Source organism: Amphibalanus amphitrite, unplaced genomic scaffold (genome assembly GCF_019059575.1).
Source record: "Amphibalanus amphitrite isolate SeventyFive unplaced genomic scaffold, NRLGWU_Aamphi_draft 000140F_arrow, whole genome shotgun sequence".
In the NCBI taxonomy this organism is placed as follows: domain Eukaryota; kingdom Metazoa; phylum Arthropoda; class Thecostraca; order Balanomorpha; family Balanidae; genus Amphibalanus; species Amphibalanus amphitrite.
The window spans coordinates 847,472-875,413 of NW_024881635.1; the positions used below are offsets into that span (position 1 = coordinate 847,472).

The 27,942-nt window shown below is 51.2% G+C and overlaps 2 protein-coding genes across 9 annotated transcripts in view; both read right to left on the bottom strand.

The window, feature by feature from the left end:
* Positions 1-277: 277 nt before the first annotated feature.
* Positions 278-14,825, bottom strand: LOC122382487 (vacuolar protein sorting-associated protein 16 homolog). Of its 4 annotated transcripts, none has more exons than XM_043367874.1 (19): positions 14,807-14,825; positions 10,500-10,635; positions 10,025-10,193; positions 9,578-9,703; positions 8,447-8,591; positions 8,036-8,154; positions 7,477-7,652; positions 6,995-7,157; positions 6,658-6,741; positions 6,299-6,424; positions 5,857-5,984; positions 3,832-4,111; positions 3,357-3,518; positions 2,988-3,140; positions 2,631-2,744; positions 2,217-2,350; positions 1,846-1,942; positions 1,455-1,558; positions 278-1,124 (listed from the first exon to the last, which is right to left on the bottom strand). In XM_043367874.1, exons 2-19 carry the CDS (start codon positions 10,550-10,552, stop codon positions 986-988), a joined length of 2,472 nt encoding a protein of 823 aa, XP_043223809.1. In that variant the 5' UTR covers positions 10,553-10,635; positions 14,807-14,825; the 3' UTR covers positions 278-985. The 4 variants fall into 4 exon arrangements, with proteins under 4 accessions (XP_043223809.1, XP_043223807.1, XP_043223808.1 ...); XM_043367872.1 differs by lacking the exon at positions 14,807-14,825 and adding an exon at positions 14,518-14,592; XM_043367873.1 differs by lacking the exon at positions 14,807-14,825 and adding an exon at positions 14,414-14,519.
* Positions 14,826-17,229: 2,404 nt separating this feature from the next.
* LOC122382495 (SLIT-ROBO Rho GTPase-activating protein 3-like) overlaps positions 17,230-27,942 on the bottom strand; it is a 64,138-nt gene continuing 53,425 nt past the window's right edge. For 3 of the 5 annotated variants that reach the window (XM_043367889.1, XM_043367890.1, XM_043367886.1), the window contains 8 exons: positions 26,334-26,645; positions 25,308-25,479; positions 23,686-23,791; positions 23,094-23,389; positions 22,311-22,355; positions 20,937-21,117; positions 19,487-19,664; positions 17,230-18,960 (listed from right to left, as the gene is read on the bottom strand). In XM_043367889.1, the coding sequence (XP_043223824.1) occupies positions 17,620-18,960; positions 19,487-19,664; positions 20,937-21,117; positions 22,311-22,355; positions 23,094-23,389; positions 23,686-23,791; positions 25,308-25,479; positions 26,334-26,645 (2,631 nt within the window). In that variant the 3' untranslated portion in view covers positions 17,230-17,619. The remainder of the gene's footprint in view (positions 18,961-19,486; positions 19,665-20,936; positions 21,118-22,310; positions 22,356-23,093; positions 23,390-23,685; positions 23,792-25,307; positions 25,480-26,333; positions 26,646-27,942) is intronic. The other 2 variants (XM_043367887.1, XM_043367888.1) reach the window with 2 other exon arrangements.

Below are 27,942 nucleotides of genomic sequence, written 5' to 3' on the forward strand. Positions count from 1 at the left end.
GTTCATGATGAGATCTTTCGATTGGCGTTTGAATTTTCCAAATCGGACCATTAGTTCGGGAGATAACAGGGGGGTAAAATTTACCCCCCCCCCCCCCAGCCCCGCGCGTTCGGCTGGAGACCCCAGCCCCGCGCGGGTTAATTCAGTATGGGACTCCGCTCGCTTCGCTCGCTCCGTAATTATTGTTTGGACGGCGCGTAAAGCTCCGAATCCCGCATCAGCTAAAATAAAGCGCTGTGTATATGTATGTATTGTTGACTCGTATACTTTACCAGTATTTAAACATCATTAATATATTGTGCAGCACAAATAAATGGACGTAAAACAATCCCGTTGCTCATTAGCACGATTACACAGTACACACTATGGGCTGTATTGGGTAATGGGTATGTGGATAAACAAATCAATAAAGCCGCAGCACACAGCCCTTGCATGAAATAGTCGGTGTATGGTAACCGGATAGGCGATACTATCCATTGCCATGCTGGTGACACCCACAAAACAAAACCATCACATAAGGCTGCAGCAGCAACACGATATATAGCACACCGCCTTTATCCTGTAATAACATAGACACAGCCAAGAGCAGCGCCAGCTCACATTGGGCAGACCAGCTAGCACTCAGCTCCATCGAGTCCAGTTGGGTCCACGAGGCCCTACCAACTCGACGAAATTATACAGCAGGCAGGATCGGCCACCGAGCCCAGTCAGCGACACCAGAGGCAGAGCCCACGCGCCATCGCTGAACCGTCTACAAATGTCTCCACAGTACAAATTTACGCGGCTTGGACAGCACAGCATATTCATCCTCCCGTGTCCGACCTCATCCAGTGAGTCCCTACACCACCAGCGGCGCCGCTTGAGTAGGGACTGGGCGTCTGCCGCGACTAAAGGGGTCCCGCGTCCGTCGGGGTTAGGGTTCGAGCGCCTGTCGGTACTAGGGTCTGAGTCCGTCGCTTGACTAGGGTTCGAGCGTCCGCCGCGACTAGGGTTTGAGCGTCTGCCGGTACTGGCCGATCTGCTGCAGCACTGACCGGTTGTTGGGACCACACAAGCCCTCCACGTACGCCAGCGCGTCACGGTCGCGCTGCTCGAACGCGATCCGGGCCGCGTCCTCCAGCAGCCTGAAACGGGCGACGGTTTTCAATCAAAACCGGGGTGGTGGTTTTGCGAACTGGTTTTTGCGTTCCCACTGACAAACGTCAGGGGCGCAGTGTCAGATAAACGTGCGCTTTATGTTAATTCTTCGGCATGGGGAGTTTTCCACGAGAGTTTAATTTTAGATTTAATCACACGCGTAACAAGCAGCGAGTGTTGTTTACCTGGATTGAAAAAAAACGCAATGCACCTGATACAAAATATCATAACTGGACGAGAGACATACAACTGTAACTACCGAACACCCGCTTGGCGCGTCTTCCCTACGACTCATATGGGTCGAAATGGAGTCTTACCCGGCCTTGGCGTAGTACTTGACTTTGTTTTCGTCGTTGACGCGGGGAAGGTACTTTTTGGCCTCGACTAGGCTGCCGTGCTCTAGACACGCGTCCACGAAGGGCTGCAACGAGACACAATCCGAGGCACGTCAGTGATGGCTACCGCCCGGCTCACAGCGACTACCCGCACAACGGGGAAGAACAGCTCGAGGGAGACCTGTGATGCCTTAGAGAAAAGATCCCAAAATTCAATAAAAATATAACAATTAAAAAGAAAAAATACCTCCTAGGCTGAAGCTGTGTCCGTCTGAATATGAGGATGTTCTACTTAGTTGTGACTGGGGATGTTGGCTTGAAAGCTGCACATTAACGGAAAGAATAAGACAATGCCGAAAACGTTTTCACTCACCTCGTATCCGACGGGCGACTTTTTGCTCTTGGCGAACTTCTCCAATTCGGTCCACTGCTCTCCCTCCGCCAGCGCAAGCAACTTGGTCCACCAGAACCTGAGCCACAAACATCGCTTATCAACGAAGGAACTCAATTGATTCACTGTAACATTCTATCGTCCTTGACTATAACGTAATTAGCTGAGCAGACGGTACCAAGTTCTTTTGACAAGTACCATTTTACAACATTCACGTCATGATAGCTCGCCTCGAGCTCACTTAAGTACGTGCCGTTTGTCTGATATTTTGTACTGGATACGCACGGCCGTTTGTCCGATATTTTGGACTGGACACGTACCGTTCCGTCGGATATTTTGTACTGGACACCTACCGTTTGTCGGAGATTTTGTACTCGTTGCGTAGGCTGTCGGCCAGCTTGTGTCGGTCCGACAGGATCAGCTGTTTGATGGTGTCTTGCAGAGACAGACCGACGTACTCCCGGTTACAGCTCTCCTCCAGACTCGACTGCAAAAGAGACAGATATGTTGGAACTCTGTTGATGAAGCTTTAAATACAGTCATCGAGTTCATCGTTCTGCTTTTTCTTTCAATACATAAGGTCTACTTAACTCGATACGACAAAGAGCTGATGTCTAATAGACGCATCTGTCATTTTCTTCGGGCATTGTTTATATACTTTTCCTCTTGTTAGCTGTCATAAAATCATATAGCCTTTAGGAACAGCCATGACCCTAAGACGTGCTTCTCTGGGTGTCAGCAACAATCAGATAGCTACTGTATCTCGCCTGGTATTTCAGCAGCTTGTGCTGGTCCTCGGTCTGAGTAGCCCAGAACTCGTTCTTGGCCTTTTTGTAGCAGTCCTGGGCGGCCACCAGATGCGATATCCTTAGATCCACGCGCTGTGAACGGTAACAGACCACCGTATGAAATTACTACACTAGCAAAAGTAAAAACAGAGCCATAACTGAAAGCCAAAACAAAGCTTTTCAACACACCGTAGACATCCCTCGACAACGCCCGAAACCACAGTCAAAGCTTCAACTAATTGATTATCATTAATCAAAGCTATTCATCTCACCCCTCCTCTACAATTAACATCTCCGTCCCTGGTCTTTTCACTGACCCCCTGTCTGACCACTCACCGTCTCTTTGTACGACTCGGCGATGCGCAGGCGCGCCTGTCCGTCAAAGTCGTCCTCCTGAATGAGTCCGTCTCGCACCAGCTCGGTCTGACCGCGGCTCCGCAGGTACTTCATATAGAGGGACTGCATCAGTGGGTAGTTGCGGATGAGCATCTGTCGAAACAGGCGGGACGAGCCTTGGTACGCGGCAAGAGTACCAGCAGACGGTGCAGGCATACTCCGTCTCGGGGATGGTCAATAAGAGCTCAACAGGAGTTTTATAGGAGCTCCTAAGAGCTCAACATGTCGATTGGCCATCATGGGCACCGATACCACGCACCGCGCCGCCGCAGTACGTTCTCGGCACTGAGCCGCTGCATTAGACCTCACCTGGAACTCTGCCCGTCCGCGGGCGTCCCTGAGCTGCAGGAGTGCCGAGTGCGCCAGGTCCGGGTCTCCGGAGTCGGCGGCCCGCTTCAGAGCCTCGTCACACATGTTGAGGTCGATCAGCAGCGGCACGGTACGCCGCGCCTGCTGCTCCATCGCCAGTAACTGGAATGGAAAAACGAAGGTCAGAAGAGAGCTACCTGAGCTTAGCTTAGCCTCTTCCCTGAAGATTAGTTCGCTTTCTATACTGAAATCACACTCCACAGAGCAAATATGTAAGGTCTCAACACCTAAACGACTAACTAGTTACAAAATTCAACGATTGTATCCTAACAACGACTTCACTTTATACGATTAAAGAACATCCTTAATTCCTTACATAGCTATATCGACGACTTCAGTTTACAACGCATCACAAAAAGCACGCCAGCGCGGCAGCTCCGAAGCCCACCCCTGTAGCCCCGCAGCGCTTCATCACCTGTATGGCAGTGCCGCGCTTCCCGGCCGCGATGGCCGTCTTGGCCACGTCGGCGAACGATATTCCCGACTGGGAGCCGAGCCGGTCGGCAATCTGTCGCGCCACCGCCTGTCCCTCGCCGTCCGAGCTGACCACCAGGTGTTTGGCCCAGGCCTCGAGCACCCGGCGCTGGTCGGCGTGCGGCACCGGCTGCAGCTGGCGGCACACGCGCAGCGCCAAAAAGTGCAGCCGGCGCCGCATCAGCCGGTCCAGCAGTGCCGGCACCGGCATCTGACGCAGTCTGACGGAGGGAGGCGGAGGGGGGGGGGGTGTACTGAGGGCAGGGAGATGCATTGACAGCCATGAATACAAAGTACAATACAGTCACATCCCTGACGGTTTGTGTTGCAGTGTCCAGTAAACACGATTGATTCAATGGATCGAACCTGCATAGACCTGCTTATAGTTTGTCATTCAATTCAACCTCAGATGTTATCTGTCGAAAGATTCATTTTGTCCTTCCGGACTACTAAGAAGTGTGCAATGAGAAAATGGCCGAAGAAAGACTGTAACTACATTTTTCAGCTCACAGCCGAGTCCGATACGTATTCCTCAAGTTACTGCTGCAAGTTCAGCACGCATCAACATCGACTCTGTCCCTCTCCCCTCCCCGACTCACTGTCCTATGGTGAGCGGCATGCTGTGGCTGTGGTGCCTCAGTGAGTTGAGCACGTCCCTCTATCCCTGTCTCACTACTCACTGTCCCATGGTGAGCGGCATGCCGTGGCTGTGGTGCCTCAGTGAGTTGAGCACGTCCCTCTATCCCTGTCTCACTACTCACTGTCCCATGGTGAGTGGCATGCCGTGGCTGTGGTGCCTCAGTGAGTTGAGCACGTCCCTCTATCCCTGTCTCACTACTCACTGTCCCATGGTGAGCGGCATGCCGTGGCTGTGGTGCCTCAGTGAGTTGAGCACGTCCCTCTATCCCTGTCTCACTACTCACTGTCCCGTGGTGAGTGGCATGCCGTGGCTGTGGTGCCTCAGTGAGTTGAGCACGTCCCTCTATCCCTGTCTCACTACTCACTGTCCCATGGTGAGCGGCATGCCGTGGCTGTGGTGCCTCAGTGAGTTAAGCACGTCCCTCTATCCCTGTCTCACTACTCACTGTCCCATGGTGAGTGGCATGCCGTGGCTGTGGTGCCTCAGTGAGTTGAGCACGTCCCTCTATCCCTGTCTCACTACTCACTGTCCCATGGTGAGTGGCATGCTGTGGCTGTGGTGCCTCAGTGAGTTGAGCACGTCCCTCTATCCCTGTCTCACTACTCACTGTCCCATGGTGAGTGGCATGCCGTGGCTGTGGTGCCTCAGTGAGTTGAGCACGTCCCTCTATCCCTGTCTTACTACTCACTGTCCCATGGTGAGCGGCATGCCGTGGCTGTGGTGCCTCAGTGAGTTAAGCACGTCCCTCTATCCCTGTCTCACTACTCACTGTCCCATGGTGAGTGGCATGCCGTGGCTGTGGTGCCTCAGTGAGTTGAGCACGTCCCTCTATCCCTGTCTCACTACTCACTGTCCCATGGTGAGTGGCATGCCGTGGCTGTGGTGCCTCAGTGAGTTGAGCACGTCCCTCTATCCCTGTCTTACTACTCACTGTCCCATGGTGAGCGGCATGCCGTGGCTGTGGTGCCTCAGTGAGTTAAGCACGTCCCTCTATCCCTGTCTCACTACTCACTGTCCCATGGTGAGTGGCATGCCGTGGCTATGGTGTTGAGTACGTCCCTCTATCCCTGTCTCACTACTCACTGTCCCATGGTGAGCGGCATGCCGTGGCTGTGGTGCCTCAGTGAGTTGAGCACGTCCCTCTATCCCTGTCTTACTACTCACTGTCCCATGGTGAGCGGCATGCCGTGGCTGTGGTGCCTCAGTGAGTTGAGCACGTCCCTCTATCCCTGTCTTACTACTCACTGTCCCATGATGAGCGGCATGCCGTGGCTGTGGTGCCTCAGTGAGTTGAGCACGTCCCTCTATCCCTGTCTTACTACTCACTGTCCCATGGTGAGCGGCATGCCGTGACTGTGGTGCCTCAGTGAGTTGAGCACGCGCAGGTAGCGGCACGTCGACACAAACAGCTCCGGGTCCAGCTCAGACACGAAACTCTTGCCGTACTGCGCCGCCTGCAAACGATACAACGAGTGAACTAAAGAAGTGTTTAGATCAATGAGCTGCTAGAATGCACAAACATTTGAGTTTGGAATTCAGTAAGACGCACAAACAGAACAGAGCACCAGAGTTGCTGCACTTATATTTATGGCTATGCACATCCGAAAGCAAGAGTTTAACTGGATATTGTAGTTAAGCTATCAAATCAACAAAAAGAGTAATACTGAGGAAGCTGCAATGACTGAAATTCAGTAGAGCGTGTTACGCTGTTACTCGATACTGAAGGGCGAAGGAACACAAAATCCAGTACTATGCGTTATTTACTGACCCTGAGCAGGAGTTTCTGAACCTGCGGGTTGTGCTCGTGGCCAGCCGCCTCGATACAGGAGGTGACCGCCTGGTTCAGCCGAGTCAGGATCATCCGCAGATACTCGTCCGCCAGATGGCTCCGCTTCTGCTCGGAGACAGAGGAAAGCCGGTGATCAGAAAACATGAGCACCAAAAGCCAGTGTCAGCTGCAAGATTTCTTGACGTACCATAGCCTGTGCATTCAACCATCTAGTATCGATCGAAGACCACAATGATATTCTAGCTGTAAATGTAAGAAGTGAGCATTGACCGAAGGCAAAACACGTCCTTACAGGGCCTCTGTTAACCGGCGAGTGCTGGGAGGGTAGTTTCACTGACCTCATACTCGCGGTGTGTCTCCACCAGGACGGCTGCCGGGTCCATGGAGCCGATACGGAACACGGCCACGGAGTCACTCCACACCTGGGAATAAGGAGGCCGTGTCAACAGCTGACATCAGCCGATACGGAACATGACCACTGAGTTGCTCTATACCTGCACAGAGCCCACAGGGGAATGGGGATGGAAAAGCAATCCGCAAATACCCTCCACAGAAAAAAATGCACGTGGTTACCTACGGAATTGGTACTTACGACAGCCGAAGACACGAGCCGTTTGCTAATATTTACCAGCTTCAAGGTGAGCAAAAATTTTAGTCATTCCCTGCGGCGCGTACCTGTTCGATGAGCTCGTGGCTGTAGGGTGTCACCAGTCGGATGCAGTCACACTCGGCACACAGCTGGCCGGGCACGTCCAGGCCGTATTTGATGGTCTCTCCGCGCCGGTTCACCACCAGCAGACTGCTGTTCCAGTAGCCCACCACCGCGTACGAGCCGCACCTGGGCGGGCAGCGACGGCACGGCGGTGAAAATATGTTGATAGGACACATAATATTGGGCAACGAGGTTGATGGTGATAATATCGACTAAGAGCGGCCTAATTGCACTAGTCATCTCAGAGCATTCAGCTGCAGCTGGTGAAAGAATTAATTAGTAGAGGGTCCGGAAAATGTGCACACAACAGTACAACTTCTTTACATTTAGCTTTGCAACTTATGTATTGATCCCAGCCATAGATCGGCAGAGCCTGTGTCGCTAGCTGGACTTCCTGAACAATAAGTTACTCTCCACTCAATATCCTCCCGTCCACCTGACTGACCACTGGAGCTGTTTGGCCGGCTGGCGGGCGCCCGTGTCCACTGTGCAGAACGTCTGACGCAGATCCAGTGACGTCAGCACCAGGTGACCCGAGTCAGTAAGCGCCGCCAGCAGGTCCCCGGCACGGTTCGTCACCAGCTGCGTGACCCGCTGCGCCGCCGCCGGCAGAGTTATCGCCTGAAAAGGTGGGGAGGGGCGTTAGAGCTGGCTAGTGTTATCAACATGAGGAGCGGAGCGAAATTAACGAGCCGTCTACGAGAAGAATTTCAAGCCAGAACGACCTGACGGGATGGTGGAAATAGTAACAGCTAGGAAATTACTAGGCATAATCATTGAAAAATGAACACGACGCGTACAATGCCTGGCGAGTAAAAAAAAAAAAAAAAATAATGTCAAGAATTGTGTGTGCAAAGGCCGGAAGCTGTATGACCATTGAAAGCTGTTTGCTAAAAAATCATAGCCAAAAACAAAAATTTAAACAATAATAGTTTCTTGCATTCACTGCATCATTTCCACCTACGTTCCTCACATCAGACCATATTCTCTCATCACACACTCACCAGCGGCTGAGCCTTGGAGTCGGCCTCCAGCAGTGAGACCTCCAGTCCCTTGGCCACCAGTACCGCTGACCGGTATCGGTCGGCCGTGGTCACCCAGCAGCTCGGAGGTCCGCTGCCACCTGGCGGACAGACAACGAACTAAGAACACCGACGGCCGAATACACCGTCGCTGCCACATGCTTCAACCGGCTGACAGCACCAAGAGAGAATGTCTTCGATTGAACTAGAAATTCTACGATAGGTAATCCAAGCTAACTTTGACACAAGTAAGAGAAAACCCTGTATTTATAGCTCGCATTAAGTAGCGATGCAAGTACTGCACAGCTGAGCTGACCAATGTATTGTATCCATTACCCATCCTCCTCATTCGGCCACGGTTTCACTCCACCTCTCTATCTCAACTGCACGTACCGGGCGCGTCGGGCAGCTTTTTGACGAGCGGCTGCTCCAACGATGTGGTCATGTAGAAGCGCTGGTTGCGGCACAGCACCGCCAGTCCGGTGCCCTGGTGACTGAGGAACACGGACGCAGACTCCACCGTGAACTTTTTCACCTCCTGGGGACAGCGGCCGACAGATCAAACGGTCAGACGACAGAACATGCAAGGAAGATAGGTACACTAGAGAAATAAAGCAAAGCAGCAGACAACACGAAAAGGACAAAACAAGCGCAAAAATGTAAACATCACCGTAGCACCGTCTTCGAACGCAATGCATAAACTTCAATTTTACTACGAGCGAGCGAGCGCAGCGAGCGAGCGAGTTCATACTGAATTAAGGGAAAATCCTGAGTATGAGCCCACGGCCGGCCGGCCGGCCGGCCGTGGGGACGCTCTTCAAAAGCTAATATCTTAGGAACGGGACATCCGATTGACAAGCGGTCTTCTTTACTGAATGTCACTTGGACGTAAAAGTTCTGTGGTGTGATGGCCACCATGCGTTCTTGCCAACCACAGCACGTGGCGCGTGGTAAAATTGGACATTTTTTAAGAACCCCCAAAATTGCAACCTCAATAACGGCACAACGGTTGGGCCGATTGAATTGAAACTCGGTACACAGTTAGGTCTCCATCAGATAATTCATCTGCATGTGTTAAGGTTGGGGTGCTACAGCACGTGCGCACGTGCAGGGGGCGCTCCCAGATCTCGAGAACGGCTGGGCCGATTGCGCTCAAATTTGGTACACGGTTGGGGACCAGTTAGTAGGGTGCCGTGCAAAAGTCAGTTTGGACCCCGCTTGCACGTGCGCACGTGCAGAATGCCGCTTCCAGATCTCAGGAACGGCTGGGCCGATTGCGTTCAAATTTGGCACACCGCTAGCGACCGGTTAAAAGGGTGCTTTGCACAAGCCCGTTGGAAGTACCCTCTCGCCCTTGCGCACGTGCAGGGCTCACTATCTCGCTCGCTCGTTCTTCGCCCAAAAGGCGTTTTACTGGTTTTTAGCTAGGTGGCGTTTAAGTCACAATTCTTGTTTAAATCAGAGTTAAAATGTGAATTCAAAAACAATCATTGAGAGTGGCACCGAACTCATCTCCCTACGGACCTGTCCCAGGCTGAGTGAGCGCTCCATCTTTCCGAACATGTCGTAAACGGAGACCTGTCCGGCCGCGTCCACCAGCACCAGGCGCTCGTCGTCGCTCCAGCCGGCGCCGGCCAGCTGACCGTTCCACTGTGGACAGGGGGGTCTCTGGGGTCACCAGCGGCTGTGGTCCGTCATGAACCGTGCCTGATCATGAACCCCAACTTTCTCTCCGATGACATTTTGCAACTCATAGGGGTGAAAAGGTTCAGATGAAGCATGGCCAAATGTTTGTTCAGAATAGTTCGGGAAAATTATGTACAATGTACAACGTGGGACGTACATGACAAATTCGGAAAACAGAGACAAGCAGCATCCAGCACTGGGGAAGATATGCGTCTGTCGTCTAGATTATAAAAAATGTGCTTAGCAGCACCACCCCATCTACCACACCATGCTGCCCTGACTGACCTTGGCCAGTCCGAGGCTCTCGCCGGCGCCGTTGTAGATCATGATGGGCACGGCCGAGTTGGAGACGTCGCGACAGACGGCGATCGGCCCACCCGAGCTGGCCACACAGACCAGCGTGCGCTCCGTCCAGTCGCACTCGGCCCACGACATGGGGTACAGCTCGTGACGCCTGAGGGCGATGGGACAGTGAACAGGAGACACTAGCACTGCAGCTGACCAGGTCACAGGATATAAACTGGGAGGATCTACACGTATTTATGAAGGAGCAAGATATAGAAGTTACAATGCATTTTGCAGTGAAAAACTTATTACTGTAAGGTATATCAGTTGCAAGTCATAATTTTACCTAGATAATAGCAGGTTTGGATGCTGAAAATCGTTGAATAAGCGTTTAACACTTACATATTAACTTTATAAACTTATGTAAAAATGGAAAAGAAGAATGTCAGCCAGTCCCTGATGGAAAAAACCTTACCTGAAGAAAGTGTCATCGTTTATTGGAGTCCAGTCTGATGTATATAAAGCCATGATAGTCCTGAACTTTTCTCTGATATTTGCAGCCTTTCACTTTTAGTTACAATCACTTCTATTCAGTAGATGAAACCAGTGAGCTGAAAAATTGTTACAATAAACATTTTAATGGATAAAATGTGCATTGTGTGTGGTGCAGTCAGCAGTTCTGTGCCAAGTTCAACTAAGCTTAATAAGTCAAAAGATGCCAAATATACATATCGTTTCAAACTAAAAATGAGTGTAAACAGGCATGCAATTTAAAAGACTACCAAAATATACCATGTGAGCCTTCAGCCGCCAGGCTGAAAAATCAAAATCAGTTCTGATGGTGACTGTATGATCAACTTGCTCAAATTAACTTCTGCTAATCCCTCATAATAGGCATGAACTGCTCACATTATTACTTATCAGTTATCATGGGCCCATTGTGGTAGTCTGAGAGAGATGATCATGGCCGATGAGAGGACCAGAAAATCACCGCTCCACCACTTCAAGCAGACAAATGCAAACAATTTATCAGGTAGGTTTGACACAGCTAAAAGGTTGCATTGAAAGAATCTGAGTTTGTTGCATTCTGCACTCGGCAGCATCCGTAAACAAGATGCGCTCAGCTCATGTCAGTAGGCGGAACTATGGTCAAGCGTACCCATTTTCGGGAACGCATTTTCGTTCCCATGTTTGGGAACGATAAACCCAAATATGGGAACGCCATGAAGGCATGATTTAAAACAAGAAAAAGAACCGTCAAATGACGTCCAAAAAATATAAAACGATCGTGAACCGCCTGATATTTGTCTCAATATTGTTGGGAAAGAGTTTGATATTGTAAGGGCCATCGTAGTTTCAACTCGTTCCCCTATTTCTAAAGCAGTCCATCATCCGGGCCGCGAGTCCAAATTTGGGAACGCTCTCGTACACTGGCGCTGCAAGCGTTCCTTATTATGGGAACGGCGTACCCAATATTGGGAACGATTTCACCGACGCCTTTCAGGGGCTCTTTTCATTAACAAGCATCACGTCCAACGCCGCAAATCATTGTTAACACAACAATCATCAGATGACCTTTCCGGCAAGACCGTCGCATGTTTCGCCCGGTCTTCTGCGCTTTTATTCCCGTCGATCTCGCAGCGGGCACGCCCCCCTCTGCAGGATTACGTAATTCACAACGCTCAGCGATGTTCAACAAGATGTTCCATACCTATATATCCACCGTCCGCGCCGAGGGTGGAGACATGTCAAGCACCTGTCTGTTTATCACCGATAGTTGACGAGCACAAGGAAGTATCCAAAAATGGGAACGCTGAATATGTTACACCCTCAAAACACCTAGTCCCAATGAAAATCTAGTTTTTTCCTTTCTTAATGAGTGTAAGTGGCAAAAGGCCTGGTAGGATGGGCACGAGGAATGATCGAAATCAGCATAAAAATTATAAATAAGCCACACAGAGCGACCTATATAAGAGAAATCCCCCCAAAACGATCATGCTTAGAAACACGGAAGACAAAAACCACGCTCATGATGCTCCTTATAAAACAACGCTAAACAGCTAGCATCTAAATAAAATATGTCTTTCCGGGCTGATAAAATACAGCTGAATAATTTCAAACCACTGAAACTGAGTTTACAACAGTAGTTCGGTAAAATCACTGACGTTCCACGCGGTCGTGCGCCCCGACACCAAAAGTCAACAATATTACCTCGGGACTGTCCGCGTGTTCGCTTGCATATGTCAGCATCTGGTGTCGCTAGTATGAAACTTCATAACCAGGCGAAAATTATTATACTTGACCTCAAAATGTAAAAACGCTTCATTTTCCTTAAAATTGCATGTTAAATGTAGTATAACCCATGTTTTCACCACTCCGTCATTTCAAAAAATCATTAAAAATATCATTCGACGGTCAATTTCCTTGTTCAACGGTCAGATTAAAGATAATTTTATAGAGATTCAGTAGATACTTAAATTAGCGTGCACTTTTTTGAGACGTGGTGCACTTATGAGTTTTAGTGGGCGAACGGCCGAAAAATTACCTTCCGTTCTCATAAATGGGAACGCCCGTTCCCATATTTGGGAACTCCGTTCCCAAAAATGGGAGCATTCCTATATTTGGGTACTAATGACCATAGTTCCACCTACTGATGTAACGGGTTCATGTGATTTTTTGTACTCTCAGACTACTCTTTGGTGCGGATTTTCCGGCTCTGTTTGAAGGATTGGTGCGGATTTTCAACTTGGGCTGGTGCCCCTCATCGACCTGCGAGCCTTACTTTGCAGGCTGGCAGTGCACCATGCGTAGAGGTGTATATATTGGTGCAGAATTAGTCTTGGCCTTTCAGTAACCAGCATTGCAAGGGTCTGACTTTGTCGATGCTTCCATGGAAACCCAATAGAGCACTAGGCGTAGTACCCTATAGAGCAGTGCCATGAAACAGGGTCTACACCTTTTAACCCGCGCCCTGGTGGGGGGGGGGCTATTTTTTGCCCCCCCTCCAGACTTTTCGATATATCTCCAGAACCGCTGCGCCGATCGTCACCAAACTTTCAGTACCCTCCCGGACATCAATTTTACACATTGTGACCAAAAATTTTTCCAAAGGCTATGATAGGTTGGCCGGAAATGACGTCAGAGTGACGTCATGTTCTGCCGTTTTCGACCCAAAAAAGGGTTTCGCGGGAAGAGCTGTCAGGCCTATAGCTTTGCAAATACAGAAAAATGATAAAGACATAAAAGCTGTAGATTGGACAGGGCTACAAAACTGCTATCTCGGATTTTTGAAATTTTTGGATTTTGACCCCCAAAAATCAAAAAATAGATTTTTTGGATATACTAATCGAAAAATCCAAAAAGTTTTTTGAATTTCGCAAAAACCGGAATATATGTGATAGTCCTTACCGCCTTCCATCCACATACCAAATTTGAGATTGATACCTCCTTTTTTGGCGAAGTTATAGCGAAAAAACTGTTCAAAATTGATGACGTCAAATTTTCAAACTCAATTTTTAGCAATTCTAGACCCCGTAGCGCAAAACAAAGACCACCATTAGACTCCCCGTGACGAGCTGCATCGAATCAATACCCAATTTATGCAAAAATATCAACTTTAAAATTTGACCTTTTTTGGCCTGACCTTGACCTGAACTTCACCAGAAAGTGACCTAAGCCGTACCTGATAGTCTTATAACCAACACCATTGAGTTGGAAATGAAAAATTGGCCATAAAACATGTATCACACAACCTTAGTAAAGTTGGGCTCATGTGACCTGACCTGTGACCCTTGGTGACCTGACCTGTGACCTGACCTGGTATTGCTAGTGACCTCTAATAGCAACATATCTACTAGGCAACTGACGCCCTACCGCTGATTCTCGACAAAATGCGTTTTCCTCGGTGTTATAGCGCATTCCCTAGAAGACCCGTGAACGGTGAAACATTTCATCTTTGACCTGACCTGTGACGTCATCGGTGACCCCGAGGTCAATGAAATTTGGTTTCCTTCGACAAATTTGACAGGCCTTTCGAACGCCGTTTGAATTTTGCGGATCCGTCCAGTAGTTTCGGAGATACGAGGGGGGGCAAAAAATAGCCCCCCCCACCAGGTCGCGTTATAAACAGACCCCACCAGGGCGCGGGTTAAGGTACAATTTCAAAAAGGTACAGACCGAATTAAAAACGTTCACGTGCATTTTGAATGTAAACTTTTTATATTTAGCCTTTAACTTTTTGAAATTGCGTCTAAAAAGGTGTATATAACCACAAAATAAATGAGAACCATTTGAGCGTTTAAATTCAATTCAATGAATTTTGCAAGCAGCTTGACCTACTCAAACTTAATTTGAATTCACACAAGACACAACAGTTCAATGGAAGCAAACCTATAGAAAAACACTTAGGTAGTTCGTACATAAAACGAGCTCATCTACATGACAGAGGAAAGATCAACAGAAAATGCAAAAAAAATAAAAAGTCAATAATCCACCCAAGGGAGGCAGTATATTCGGGGGCGCAGCGCATATTTTCACTGCGTCCAAGGCCCTAAAACATAAGGTTGGACGAAGTTTTCTACCAAAAATGTACTAGAATAGCGCACGAGTCAAAGCTATTTCCGTTGTTTCTTTACAAATATGTCGCAAACAAGCTTTTTCTGTAATAAATCATTATTTCGAAGTTAAGCAACCAGTTGCTATAAATTCGATAAGCAAACACTTATTTTTATATAAAAGCCTAGCTGATATAGTCCAATTCTAGTTGAATAATCAAGTAGCTACTAAATTTTCCAGATGTGACACATATTGCGCACTTAAGACAAATGCGTTGCTAGGGCGTTGCTAAGGACTCTTTCGCATGTTTTGCTGCCTGCGTTTTTGTTATGAAATGAGGGAAGTGAGATGGACAGGCTTTTTGATTTTTTTTTTCTGGTTTTCTTGGACCGTCTCAATTATTTAACTTGACATCTCTTGCTTTTTTATCTGAGGTTTTTTCAATAATTGATAGATTCCAGCGTGGAAATAAAAGGGCGAGCAGGCCACAGGGGTAAAAGCAAGTCGACTGATAGTGAAATAAAAGGTAGAAGTGTCTGTTCCATTAGAAATTTAATGTGATGTGATGGAACATGAAGCAACCTGCAACAGGATCAGACGCAAGAACCACCAATTAAGCAGAACCAGCAAGCGCCATACAATCAAAAAGCAGTCATGGTAACGTTTGATTAGCTTTCAGAAAACCTTGGAAGACGCCAGACGGTGAGCAATCAAGAGATTTACACGACCAGTAGGTAGTTACTTGAAAACGAGAGCCGCCAGGAAAATCAGTAGATTCTTCAATGGCAACACATCTCAACATCTATCTAGCAATTATTTGCACCAGCGAGGTGCTATCATTGTGTTTTGTGCCTGTATCCCTATACTGCTCAAAAAATATTTGTCAATAAATAAACAAACAAAATAATGCGTCTTTTTCTACTGAAAGTAAGTCCTCCAAGTGGCAGGGGATGAATGATAGAAGGTACCTACATAATTAATTGTCATTTATTCATTCAATTCATAGGCAATTCAGGGGCATCGATCGGCAGCGCCCTTACTGCATGGTACTGCGGATCGTCAATGGGTTTCTTGATGACTCCGACTCTGACTCAGACTTTCAAAAATCAACTCTGACTTTGATTTCAAATGTCGGCTCTGACTGACTCCGACTCCACAGCCCTAGCAGGTCTGCGGAGGCAATGGTTTTTTGGTGACTCCGACTCTGACTCTGGCTTTCAAAATCGACTGTGACACTCACTCTGGTCAGAACTGTCGACTCCGACCGACTACAACTCCGACTACGGAACCCTGAAAGGTATGCGGAGGGGATCGAATTTCGGTGACTGACTCAGACTCCAGGCTTTTAAAATCTACTCTGACTCCGACTCGACGACTCAGGTCAGAACTGTCAACTCCGACCGACTTCATGACTCCGACTCCGGAGCCCTACTGGCAGCTATCACGCCAGGGAGCTGCAAATCGTATGTTCCGTGGCGGTTTATGGCATTAAAGTCGATAATGCGGCTGAATCGCACTATGAAACACCCTTATTGGCTGCAAGAACCACGAACGTTAGCGCATCACCACTGGAAAACGTGACAGGTTATCGATTAATTGGCCCTGGATTTGGATAAATAACATGTTGATGATCATATTAGCACACATTTACATTGCCATCTATCTCAAGGTTGCCCTTCAGGCGGCTCTAAACTATGGCAATTTCCCTATCTTCAACATGTAAATGCCCTCGGGCGTCCTCGTGGTGACGTAGGCATGGGAGTGCCAGGTTGGTAGGAACTAGACTTCAACGCCCCCTGACTGCGTCCTATTTGACGCAGGTGCGTCACATTTGCATCCACTGTGTGCTACCCGCGATGTGCTACCAAATTAAAAAGCCTTCTTTCTCTGGATTATGTTCCGGTGTCGGTGTTTACATAAGAACATGTGTCTTATGAACCTGATCAATGCAAGCGTTATATGTATCATGGAACTTACGATGCAGTCCATCCACTACTCGACTAGAACGCACCGTCCTTCGGACGGCACCCGACCGTTCCGTGCTTCTATCCTCAGGATACTGAAATCCTTCTCCTCCACGCCGCAACCCCCTTCCGGGCTGGACAGGCAACTTTATCTCATGCGGGCTGCTCCCTTGGAGCGGCACCGCTGCTCCCGAGGGAGCGCACCCCGTAGCCGGGTGCAGTGAGTGCCTTGGGGCTGGGTGGCCTGTCCTCTGGATGGGCTCAGCCCCGGCGACTCACTAGGGTGCCTGCCCAGACCAATGTCTCCCCCTATATCCTATCATCCTCCCGGCTCTGAAATGGTCTCATTGGACCGAAAGGGCCTAACCCAACAAAAAAAAAAAAACAAACAAACAAACAAAGGACGGCACCCACCGACCAGTGACCACCCTCGCTACGCGAGATCGCGTACCAAACCAACTCGGATGTTGAGACCGGCCGGTCGCTGTCAGTCATTACAGCACCCGAATATTTCACTTAATCTCGCCCATATCCTACTCATTATCAAGTTATTTTCAAATACACCAATTTTGGAGAAACCAGTCCACCGTCCACGGACCCCACAATTCCACCCCACCCACCCCGCCCAGCCTCTTCACCGGCCCGATCGTCCGCCCTCCCTTCGATTCCCCTACAAACACCACAGGGTTGATGACATGCCGTTTTATTTTCCACTGAATGACGCCTACGCTACGGACATGACTGCGGCGCATATCACCCAGCGCGGGTCGGCCGAGACCCAGTATCAAAACGGTCAGACGCAGAAAGTGGTCGGGAAGCACTCGCCGAGTATATGGCTGGATATACGTGACTGAAAACTAGCTCTCTGTCTCTCTCTGTCAGGCTTCCCTCACTCCCGGCCTCTATATTCACAAATGTACACAGTACATGCGCGCACCTCAGTATATAAATGACTCAACAGGGCGCAGGGCCAGGTCGGCACAGCGCGCGCCAACATATTTGGCGCCACCGCGCGGGCGCGCGCCAGCACACAGCGGATAAACAACAACACGCGGCGCATATTCAGTCAGAAACACATTATGCGTCAGTCAGTTTCTTCAGCATTTCGGGCGACAGTTTGGGTTTCTGCGCCACCTGGGGCTTGACCTTGACCCTGGGTTTGAACGAGCTGACCCCGGCGGGCACCACGGGCGGCTCGACGGGCACGGCCCCGGGCGGCGGCGCCAGGGCGGACTCGCGCTCGGTGCCGCCGGCGGCCTGCCGCGCCGTGCCCGGCGACGTGTGGCCGCTGCGGCGCAGCGTGCACTGGTTCTGGCGCGCGAACGTCTCGGCGGCCGTGCTGGCGGCGTCGGGCGGCGAGCCGCGCGCCGGCCGCTGCGACTCGGGCGGCAGATCCATCACCAGGTCGGGCGTGTGCTTGGGGCCGCGCTGCCGCACCGCCAGCGGCGCCGGAGACACGGACGACGCCGACGAGCCGGACGACTCGCCCGAGGAGGTGCGCTCGCGCGGCCCGCCGGCCGACAGCGTCTCCCAGAGGGCGCGCCGCGAGCGCACACTGGCCGACGAGTCGGGCAGCGGCGGCGGCTGGCGGCGCGCCTCCCAGGCGGCGCAGACGGGCGCGCGGCCGCCGCGGCCCGCCGCCTGCTCGGCCCTCTCCGGTGAGGAGCCGGCCGTGACGGCGGCGTCCCCGGACATCTCAGCAGCGCGCAGCGTCTCCGTGACCAGCTCGATCTGGCGCATGGCCTGGTCGAGCTCACCGGTGCCCGTCTCCGGGTCCGGGTCATCCGAGTGTCCCAGGTCCGAGGTGGACAGACCAGACGGCGTGTCCGTGGTGCCGGACACCCCTGACAGGGACAGGTCCGCAGACAGGTCACCCGACTGGCCGCTGCCGTGACCCGAGGTCACCGACATGTCGCCCGCACTGGGACTGTCCCCAGCAGCCGGCGTCACAGGCAGGTCGTCCACCGGTGTGCCAGGCTGCGGCGCGGCTGGTCCCTCCGTCTCCGGCGCCTCCTCCTCAGCGGGGCCTTCCTCCTCGGCCGGCACCACTGCCACCTCCGTCACGGCTCCGAACGTGTGCTCCTGCTGCTGCTCTGGTGACGGCTCGGCGCCGGCCGCCACCTTCACAGTCACCTCGCCAGAGGTCACCATGACGTCCACGGCCGGCGCGGCAGCGGCGTCCTTCTCTCCGTTGGTCTCGGCGGCTGGAGGGTCGTCTGGAGCCGGGTCGGCGGCCGCAGGGTCGGCGTGGCCGGGCCGTCCGGCGCCGGAGCCTCCGGAGCTGACCGAGTGCTGGAGCGCCGGCCGCGACGGACGGCGCCCGGCCGCCGGCGGCAGCGACAGCGAGGCGGCCAGGGGCAGCGGAGGGGACGGGTCGGCCGGGGGAAGGGTGCCGCCCCGGACCGGCCGCCGCACGCCCTACGGTGGGTTAGAGACGCGTCACCATCGCACCGGCACACGGCATCTCAGGTCAGGTACACACACGCCACTCAGCGGCAAAATATCACATCAGTATCAGTGTAAAACCCCTCTCGCCGATGCAGCGGCCACGCTGCATCGGCAGCAAACGCCGAACTCGTTGCATTAGCGATAAAATAGCTCTTCCCAGCCTGCATTGCGGTAGCGCAAGGCAGTAAGTAGCATTACACACCCCAGCGTCTCACGATTAAAAAACAGCCGCGCTCTGGTGCAAAAATAGCAGGCGGCTAGGCAGATCAAAGGCCACAGATCGTGCAAAAGGCACATCTCCCGAGAAGGGGACCCCGAGATATAGAGAAAACCCTCCATGCAGCCGTTACGACAGAACAGAACCCAACAGAACAGAAGAGCACCGAACAGATAGACACAGGGCCGGACCGGACCGGGGCGGTGGGGTGGGGGTGGGGCGGGTGACGGTGGGGCTGAACAGAGGACGGACGGCCGACTACACGTGGGTCTCGGTTACCTCTGGGGGCGGCTCGGCGACGTCGGGCGGCTCCGGGGCCGGCCCGGAGCCCGTGGAGGACGGGGTGGACGGGGGCGCGGGGGTGGACGCGACCGCCGGCACTGCCGACGGACACTCGCTCGACACGGAGGCGCGCGGCTGACTGCTAGAGTCCGACATGCTGCTGCGGTCCTCGTCCCTGCCGGAGGCGCCGGCGTCAGTCACCGGACGGGGGACAGTCGCGGTCACAGCGGCAACACGGGACCCAGCTGGGGTCCACACACTACGGCCGCTAATTGGTCAAAACCACAGAAAAAAACGCCGATTAGCATTTTGGCATGACCGTAAGTATCGTAATCTTGCAAATATCCATCATCCATCTATATCTTTAGATCAGCGGTCAAGCCTTTTCTAAGAAATACATATAAGCTACGTTGCGGCATGCATTTGCAGACAATGCCAGTGGTAATAGATAAGCTGGAAATATCAGCTCGTATACAAAACAAACACCCCAACTGAGATAGCACCATATTTACCCAGTTATCATTTAAAACTCAACACCATATTCAGCATATGCCGGAGTATGTCTTTAGCATTAGCGCGAGCGTGCGGTAAAAGCTTTTTAGATTAAACCGCATAATGTTGAAGGCTATTGAGCAAAGATTTCGGCCCATGGGCAAAACATTTTATCAGCGAACTTTTGAAGCATTTCCTGAGACGGAGGAAGGCGCTGGAAAAGAGCTTAACTGATAGAAATCTAACGTGAACTTACGTGTTGCATTTGGTCGCTTTGAACTATTGAACAGATTGTAAATGTTGGTTTTCAATAAGATAATATTTTAAATCCTAATGTACAGACATATTAATTAATCACCTACATTTATGGCGTCCATTTCATGTCTTTTACAACTGCAGTGAATTGACAAAAAACGCATTTCACATTGATCAGTAAAAACTTTATTCATACTGACATGGGTAAAAAACCAAGCGCTCACTTCACAGGATGGTATACCTTCCACTCTTCTCTAATATTGAAAACGAACGTTACTCTAGCTTCTCATATGACATAGATTGAAATAGATGTTCTTGGTTTGATATGAATCCAACTCAGAGCCAGACACAAGGATGGAACACAGTGATCTTGAGTCGGCTTGGTTTATTATCTTGGTCAGGGAATATGTACATTTTTTAGTTCTTGATATTCGTTATTGGTTTTTTCACTTCTTTCAAGCATGTACAATTGTTAAAGAAGCTTAAATATGGAAATTAAACGGCATATGCTAAAATAAATATCACACTTGGGCCGGAATGTTTCATTCAGGACCTCGGGCTTTGTTGAATTTTCCGCCCTCGACCTTCGGTCTCGTGCGGAAAACTCAACAAATCCCTCGGTCCTGAATGAAACATTTTACCGGCCCGTGTGATATTATATATTATCAGCCGTACGACGCATCCATCCCCGCCCGCCCACCTGATTTTGAGCATGATGTATTTGTCGGGTACCAGGCCGTCCCGGCCTCGGAAATGCCCTCGCCACCAGTCAGAGGACACCTGACGATAGAGCGTCAGCACGTCCCCGCAGTGGAAGCTGAGCTCGCGCGGCGACCGGGCGGTGAAGTCGAACTGCGCCACCGCCTCCAGCTGCTCGCTCTCTGCGGGAGAGGTGGGGTGGGTCAGAGGGCGGTCAGAGAGGTCAGTTGATGGGTGGAAAGGTAGGTCAGACGGTGGACGGATGGGCCAGAGGGTGAAAAGATAAGTTACACAGCAGATAGATGGGTCAGAGAGTGGAACGTTTGGTCAGAGGAGGCCTGAGGATGGACGGAAATGGGCCCAGACAGCCAAAGGACAATGGATGGGTCAGGAAACTAGCCCTGAGCGAATGGCCCGTGCTAGACCGATCTCAATTTAGTGACATGGTTGAATGGTTGAACAGTGAAACGAGAAGGCATCATAAGCAGACTGAATTACATTTCGCGACGCAGATCACGCAGTGTTGCTTTGTAAATAAATTGTGTTATTTTGTGTAGAATCCTAGCGTGCCACATCTGGTGGCGGTACATCACTTTTCATAGCCGCAAACAGCCGCGACCCCACTGAACAGAACGGGACCCGGGTCGGTCTTAAAACAAGATATCTGCACAAGACGTCTGCACTTGGACCATTTCCATTTGGCACATGGGTCGGCACATCCAATTTGACGGGATGCCCTTCACAGCAGACGTATGGGGCACTGAGGGACAGGGAATGTTCCCTGGCGTCCCGGTAGTAAACCTTCAGCACGGAGCCCGTCCGACAGAATCAACGGACGTCTCTTGCCATATAGTCGCATGATGCAATTTAGACTGTGAAAAAAATACTAAAATTTTAGCTAAAACACCTTAATATCTGTAACTTTACGGTCCTCTCATGTTTCACAGATGGATTATCCATTTCAATATAAATGAACTTGATTCACCGGCTGCATTTCGATTATCGCTGGTCTCTGTTAATAATATGATAGTGTGAAAAGTATACTGTGGTGAATGACAAACTTGTATGCATTTCATACTACCCCCGTCACCTGTGGTTTATCGATCACAGCTCTACCACAGACATTGAACACCACAGTCTGTGGTAAGGTGTTGTTTTACTTGAGTGTCAGCTCGGGTTACAAGTGGCGTGATCGTTGGACTACAAACGTATCAGCTGAGCCGACGACGTGGTCTCGGAGGTACTTTTTAAGAACAACAGCCAGACTGATAAAGGAGACTAGCTACTGCGATTATCGTTGAGATAGTTAATGTCAACAGCCTCTTGTTCAATGTACGCACATTACAAAGTAGACACTACACAGACGTATACTTACTTCCGAAGATCTGCAAGCTTATGTCCCTTTCTTTTAAAACGGAATCTGAAAACAAAACGCGGCAACATAAGAACTAGCGAGCACACAAAACGAAAGCAGGCGGCGTCAATAGCTTAGCTGAACAACAAACAAAACGCAAGGCACTAGAACTAGCAGAGCGTTAGCAAAACGCGGCGAGACTGCACAAAACCAAAGTAGAAAAAACATGCCAGCTAAGGGGTGGAATCATCCGAATATTTATGGTAGTTAAATAAACAGACAACGATTCAGATTTCTTTCTGCTATGCCTTCTATCTGGTATATTTGAACAAGACCGTATGTTTGACTTGAAGTCTGGACGGAATGTCTAACGCAAGACATACGAAGGTCTGAATTATACAGAGAGATGAAGCTAATATGTGCAAGTTCTGCTGGTATACACAGTACACACGCATGGTAAAGTCATACATTTTGATGCTGCTCACAAATTAGTGAAAAACCAGAGCAATATTTCAGTAAAAGAACGTTAATAGCACACCAACCGGACTTAACGTCGTGACCGCACTATATGCAAATGAGCATACGAAATTTCGACTGCCCCCATCCCCCCAGCCAGCACCTTCACTCATACACTGGCTCGTTTGCGTCAACGGCTGCTGTCACCCGTACCAACCTAGCCTCATCCACTTTCTTCAACCACCCCTCTCCACTAGTGACCCTGGCTAGTCAGTCGTGATCTAGATAAACCCGTGACTCTGCCCGTCCGTGACCCGACCTCTCCCCCACCCCGTGACCCCAACTGACCGTCCTCCGAGGGCAGCTCCAGGTCCGGGTCGTCCACGGTGCTGGCGATCTCGGACGGCGCCTCGCCGATGTCCTCCTGCTCGTCCAGCCCCTTGCTGATGTACTTCTCATACACCGGTCCGCCGTCGCGAGGGAAGATCTCCTCGTGGCAGAGGATGATGTGCTTCATCAGCTCGTTCACCAGGTTCTGGTACTGCACCTGGTCCTTGTCCTCGGGGATGGGCAGCAGGGTCGGCCCGAAGCAGATGGCTAAGTTGTACGGCTCCATCATGTTCTCGTCGCTGAACTCAGACAGGCTAAACGACAGAGAAAAGCAGCGATAATCAGAATCAAACATCCCTTTTACTCGAGCAGTAGCGTGTTTGTGTAGGAAACTGAAGGAAACTGAAGTGAACAAGAAAAACACCTAACTGTGGTTAAACACACTATGTCATCATGAGTATCAAATAAAAGAAATACCATTAGCAAGAACATAACACAGTATGGCCAACAAAGGCAACCACGTTTGTTGCGGCTTTAGGGTGTGTCGACTGCATGCATAATTCTCACGGAAATTACCATAAAAACGGAACACGGAAGTTTCGTCACTCACTGGTTGAGGAACGCGAACAGGTAGCGCATGACGACAAAGACTGGCCGGGGCAGCGAGGCGACCACCTCCCGGATCCGCGCAGTCATCTCATCGGCGCTGCGCAGCTCTGCCAATCAGCCGGGGGAAGACATCCATCAGCCAATCAGAGCGCGCAGAGACAGTCAGTCAGCCAATCACAGAACGGGTTGCTAAATGTTGAGTTACACAGGCTACAAATCACGGTATAAATGAACAGCAAGCTACCAGTGGTATTGAAGCTCACGACGGAAAACAAATGACTTCCAGAGAAAGGCTGGAGCATTTATGTGCAAGACAAATTATCCAGCATTCTTTATGAGACATGAGCTGGCGATTTGGTTAATAAGGCCCTGTGGTAACCAGTCATTAAGTCTTGTATATTAGTAGCATGGATCAGCCAAAAGCATGCCAACAAATTATCCTTGAGCGGGCTAAACAGAACCAACAGCTGTTATAAACGTGAACGGGCAACCGGGGAACTAATACAGCTGTTTTGTCCGGCTCAAACCACTGTTATACAAATATCTGGACAAGCACACAGTCGCTGTGTCGTTTACTTGCACACGAATGTCAGTGCAAGTCATGGTGTATGTCCACGAAAAGCTCAGTGGAATTAGTGCGAGACGCAAACAAAAAGCAGAGCCGGCCGGCAGACTTCACAGAATTAACCACACATTAACTTGGACCGGCCCCTGGACAGATCCCGTCGCTCGGATGATTCCACGGAATCACTCGGCCGTTGGCGAGCTCCGTCCCGCAGTGGTGTGTGATAACACCGAACTAATGACCGGCTGTGCGCCGGCTCCCGGTCGTGTGTTTACAGTATCCGGGTTCTCCGCGAACCCCAGAGCCCGGCCGGGCGCGCCGCTGGGCGCCGGCGGCTGGTTATATCGGTTAGGACAGCACACGCCCCAGCCCACACGTCTCACTATAGTTGGGCGCCTCTAGCACGCAGCGCGGGATGACCACATTGGCGCTGTCGTACATGGCCCGTCTCAGCGGAGACGTCAGACCCTCTGCCGGCGGACCAGCGCAGCTCAGCACAGGGACACGCGGGCCCAGCGCCGCCCCGGGCCACGGCAACAGCGACCCAACATCCACCATCCTAAACACTGGCCGTACAAACACAAACCACATATTGAACACCCAGTACCAGAGCTAAAACATCCGGTACATTAGCAGACACCCAGCAAGACAGCCTGCACTCATGCCAAATACCAGACACACCCAGCAACCACACCCTGCAGTCTGCATCCCCCAGCTGCGCCAAGCACCCAGCCACAGCAGTCAACCATGGACACCCGCCACCAAATGTCAGGCATCCGGTATCCTGGCACCCCAAAGACACCCAGCTTCTCCAGCTCCAGCGTTCCAAGCTCCGCCGCTCAGAGATAGCCCGAAGGCCACCCGCTAGACAGCCCCTGACGCGCGGCAGTCGACCGACACAGCTAGATGCTCACAAAAATGGCAAACTGGTGGGTACTAAGGAAACAATTTCACAGTTGGTACACAATGCCAAGGTCTGTGGCTCGGCTAACACCATCTAAACACCCTCCAGTGGGACCGACTTAGACGTTCCAGGGTCACCTCTGTCGGCTACTTACGGGCAATCTCCATGAACTGGTCAAAGTAGAGTGTCGGGAAGAAGGGCTCCCTGAGCTCACGCAGGTACAGTTTGAGCACCCCCGCCACTGAGTTGATGTCGGAGGCGTCCGTGACGTCGGCCAGCGGATCCTCGCCGCGCTCAAAACTGTCACGGAAGTTGTTGATTTCCACCTGAGAACAGAGTAGGCAAACTAAGACAAAGGCCGGATAGTTGCGAGATAATGAGACCACTACATGCTGTAGGTAGAACAATTTAAACGAATGCGGTCTGCTGAATGACATCATAACAGTTTTATCTCGGCTGTTTTGAAAGGAACTTGTTAGGATAAAGTAGAGTTATCTGTTATGTCATCTCCGATAGCGTCAGCGCATACACAAACACTTTTCCTGATTACATATTACACTGCTAAAAAAAAACAAAGCCACTATGCTATGTCCGTCACGAACAATTAAACTTTTACTTTCGTGAAAGCCTGTCAAACGGCAGTTCATAAATGAAACCACGGTCCGTGTTTTCAGAGAAACCGGCATGAGCCTGATGCACTTTTCATGCGGTGAGTATTAGCGACCGGTCCGGAAACCGGTCGTTTTTACTGGGCTTTCGATTCAGTCATGACTGGCGGCGCATACCGACCGGGCCCGAACCGGTTCGTCGCAGTCAACCTTGAGCGACGGCGCGGGCCGAATTACAAATGCACCGGGGCAGCGTTCCCGCCCCTCACGCCTGTTCACCACTCGGGCAGATAGAACGCATGGTGACGCGAGATAAACTGGTGACCACACCCGTCCTGTCTTGTTCAGCGGCGACCCGGAACAGTCTGATCCACTGCTAGGGCACTCACTCAGCGGCGGGCGCAGTGTGCCCGACACTATGTAGATAACCAGCTCCGCCACGTCCCCTTGGCAATCCCCATTTCGTCCACACGCGTAGCTAATCATCCCCCATTGTCAACACACACGCATCAACAATTCAGCCTCTTAGGCCCCTCCCTCTCGCCGCCTACCCTCCCTCCTTCCACTCGTACCTGTGATCCCGACACCCTGAAGATGCCCTGGTGGTGCAGTCCGAACAGGTTGATGACCCTGACGCTGGAGCGGACGATGAGCGGGATCTCCTGGCCGCTCAGCTCCAGATACTCCTCCAGACTGCCGCCGAAGAGGCGCGGCTGGCCGCTGGCCGGCGCGCGGCCGATCCGCTTCCTCCGCGGCTTCTCGCAGATGCTGCGACTGAGCCGGTTCAGCTGGGTGGTGTGCTCGCCCAGACCGGCACGCAGGATCTCGTACTTGGCCTGCAGACGCGCTATCAGGTTTGACTCGCCGATGTACTCGGCGAATTTCTGTGGACAGGGGAAACAGTGCGTGGTCAGAGCAAGTAAAGGGAATGCATAAAAAGTGCGAGTTGCCAGAAGTGGTCCTCCAATATACTGAGTTGTGTTTGGTTCGTGGAGCGGACTCCAACCCCATCCCCTCCCATGCCCAAATCCCACGAACCGTATCCGGTCGATTCGTGAACAGTGAGTCGTGACTAAGGCCTATCACGGCCCACTCAGCCCGGGGAATGGCCGTCCAAGTTCACGGCGGCGAGTGACGCCAGAAACTTTGCTGGTCCCTTTCGATCGGTAAATGGGGGACGGCGAATACACCTTTTTACGGCCAAATGTAGAAAGAGTGCACAGAGTTCAGAAATAGTGCAACCGATTTCGACAGTTCGCCATAGGGCACGGACAGACTATGCCGTATTGTCGAAATCGACTGCACTATTACTGAAATGTGACTTGTGAGCACTGCCACCTAAATTGGACGTAAACAGATGTAGAGCTCGATGGTCTAGGACTGGTATTCGAGGCTGAGTGGTCAGGGTAGGGGCCACGGACCGACGCCGAACGGTCGTCTGTACACGGTCGGACGACGAGCTGCGGTCAGCCGTCACCATACCGGGCTCTGGTCGAACAGCGCTCGGCGTTTGCCCAGTTCGGTAAAGACGGCGGTGTGGACCGGACAGCATATTCAGCCGGACCGGCCGGCGACGCACCGTACAAGGCCAAACAGCGCCGGGTGGGAGACGGGCACGGACGGCAGCGCTCCGGCCGTTGAACCTGAGAGCCTGTTAAGTGAAAACTTCGCCATTTACTGTTCACTTTTACACACTAACTGGCTTAGAACGTGGCATGTGGTAGCATTACCATGTTGTAGCATTGTCACGCGTCTATGTGACAATCGATTATTTGTCTATATTTTTGGGAAGCTCGTTATTGAAAATACATTTTACTGTGGTTGATAAGCGAGATGATTCTCGGAGCTTTGCGGCCACCTAACTACTTGGTTATCAGAACCCGGTATAAGGAGTTACCCCGAACATTTATTCAAGGATTAGCGTAACTTCAAATGGAATTCAAGCTGCACAAGGCCTTATTGAGCAGCTCAGTTCTTGGAAGGTGACTTGGTATGGGACAATGCTGCAAGAGACAGGCTAACCATGTTTTACTATCGAGGCCCTCGCCACATGGCCATCCAGCCACTGCTACCGCGCCACAGCCCAATGGAAGGTCAGCCACCCCGGTTAGCGACGCGTCGCCACCGCGACAGACGACACAATTAGTGCGTCCTCCGCGCCAGGCACACACACACGGAACA

What these genes read in the sequence shown, in the direction of transcription:
- LOC122382487 (XM_043367874.1), bottom strand. Translation starts at nt 10,552, where the DNA reads ATGGCTTTATATACATCAGACTGGACTCCAATAAACGATGACACTTTC. An exon ending in CCGGCCAAACAGCTCCAGTG is followed by an intron (nt 7,158 to 7,476) that starts GTCAGTCAGGTG and finishes CTGCCCGCCCAG; the next exon opens with GTGCGGCTCGTACGCGGTGG. An exon ending in GCGGACGGGCAGAGTTCCAG is followed by an intron (nt 3,141 to 3,356) that starts GTGAGGTCTAAT and finishes CTGTTTCGACAG; the next exon opens with ATGCTCATCCGCAACTACCC.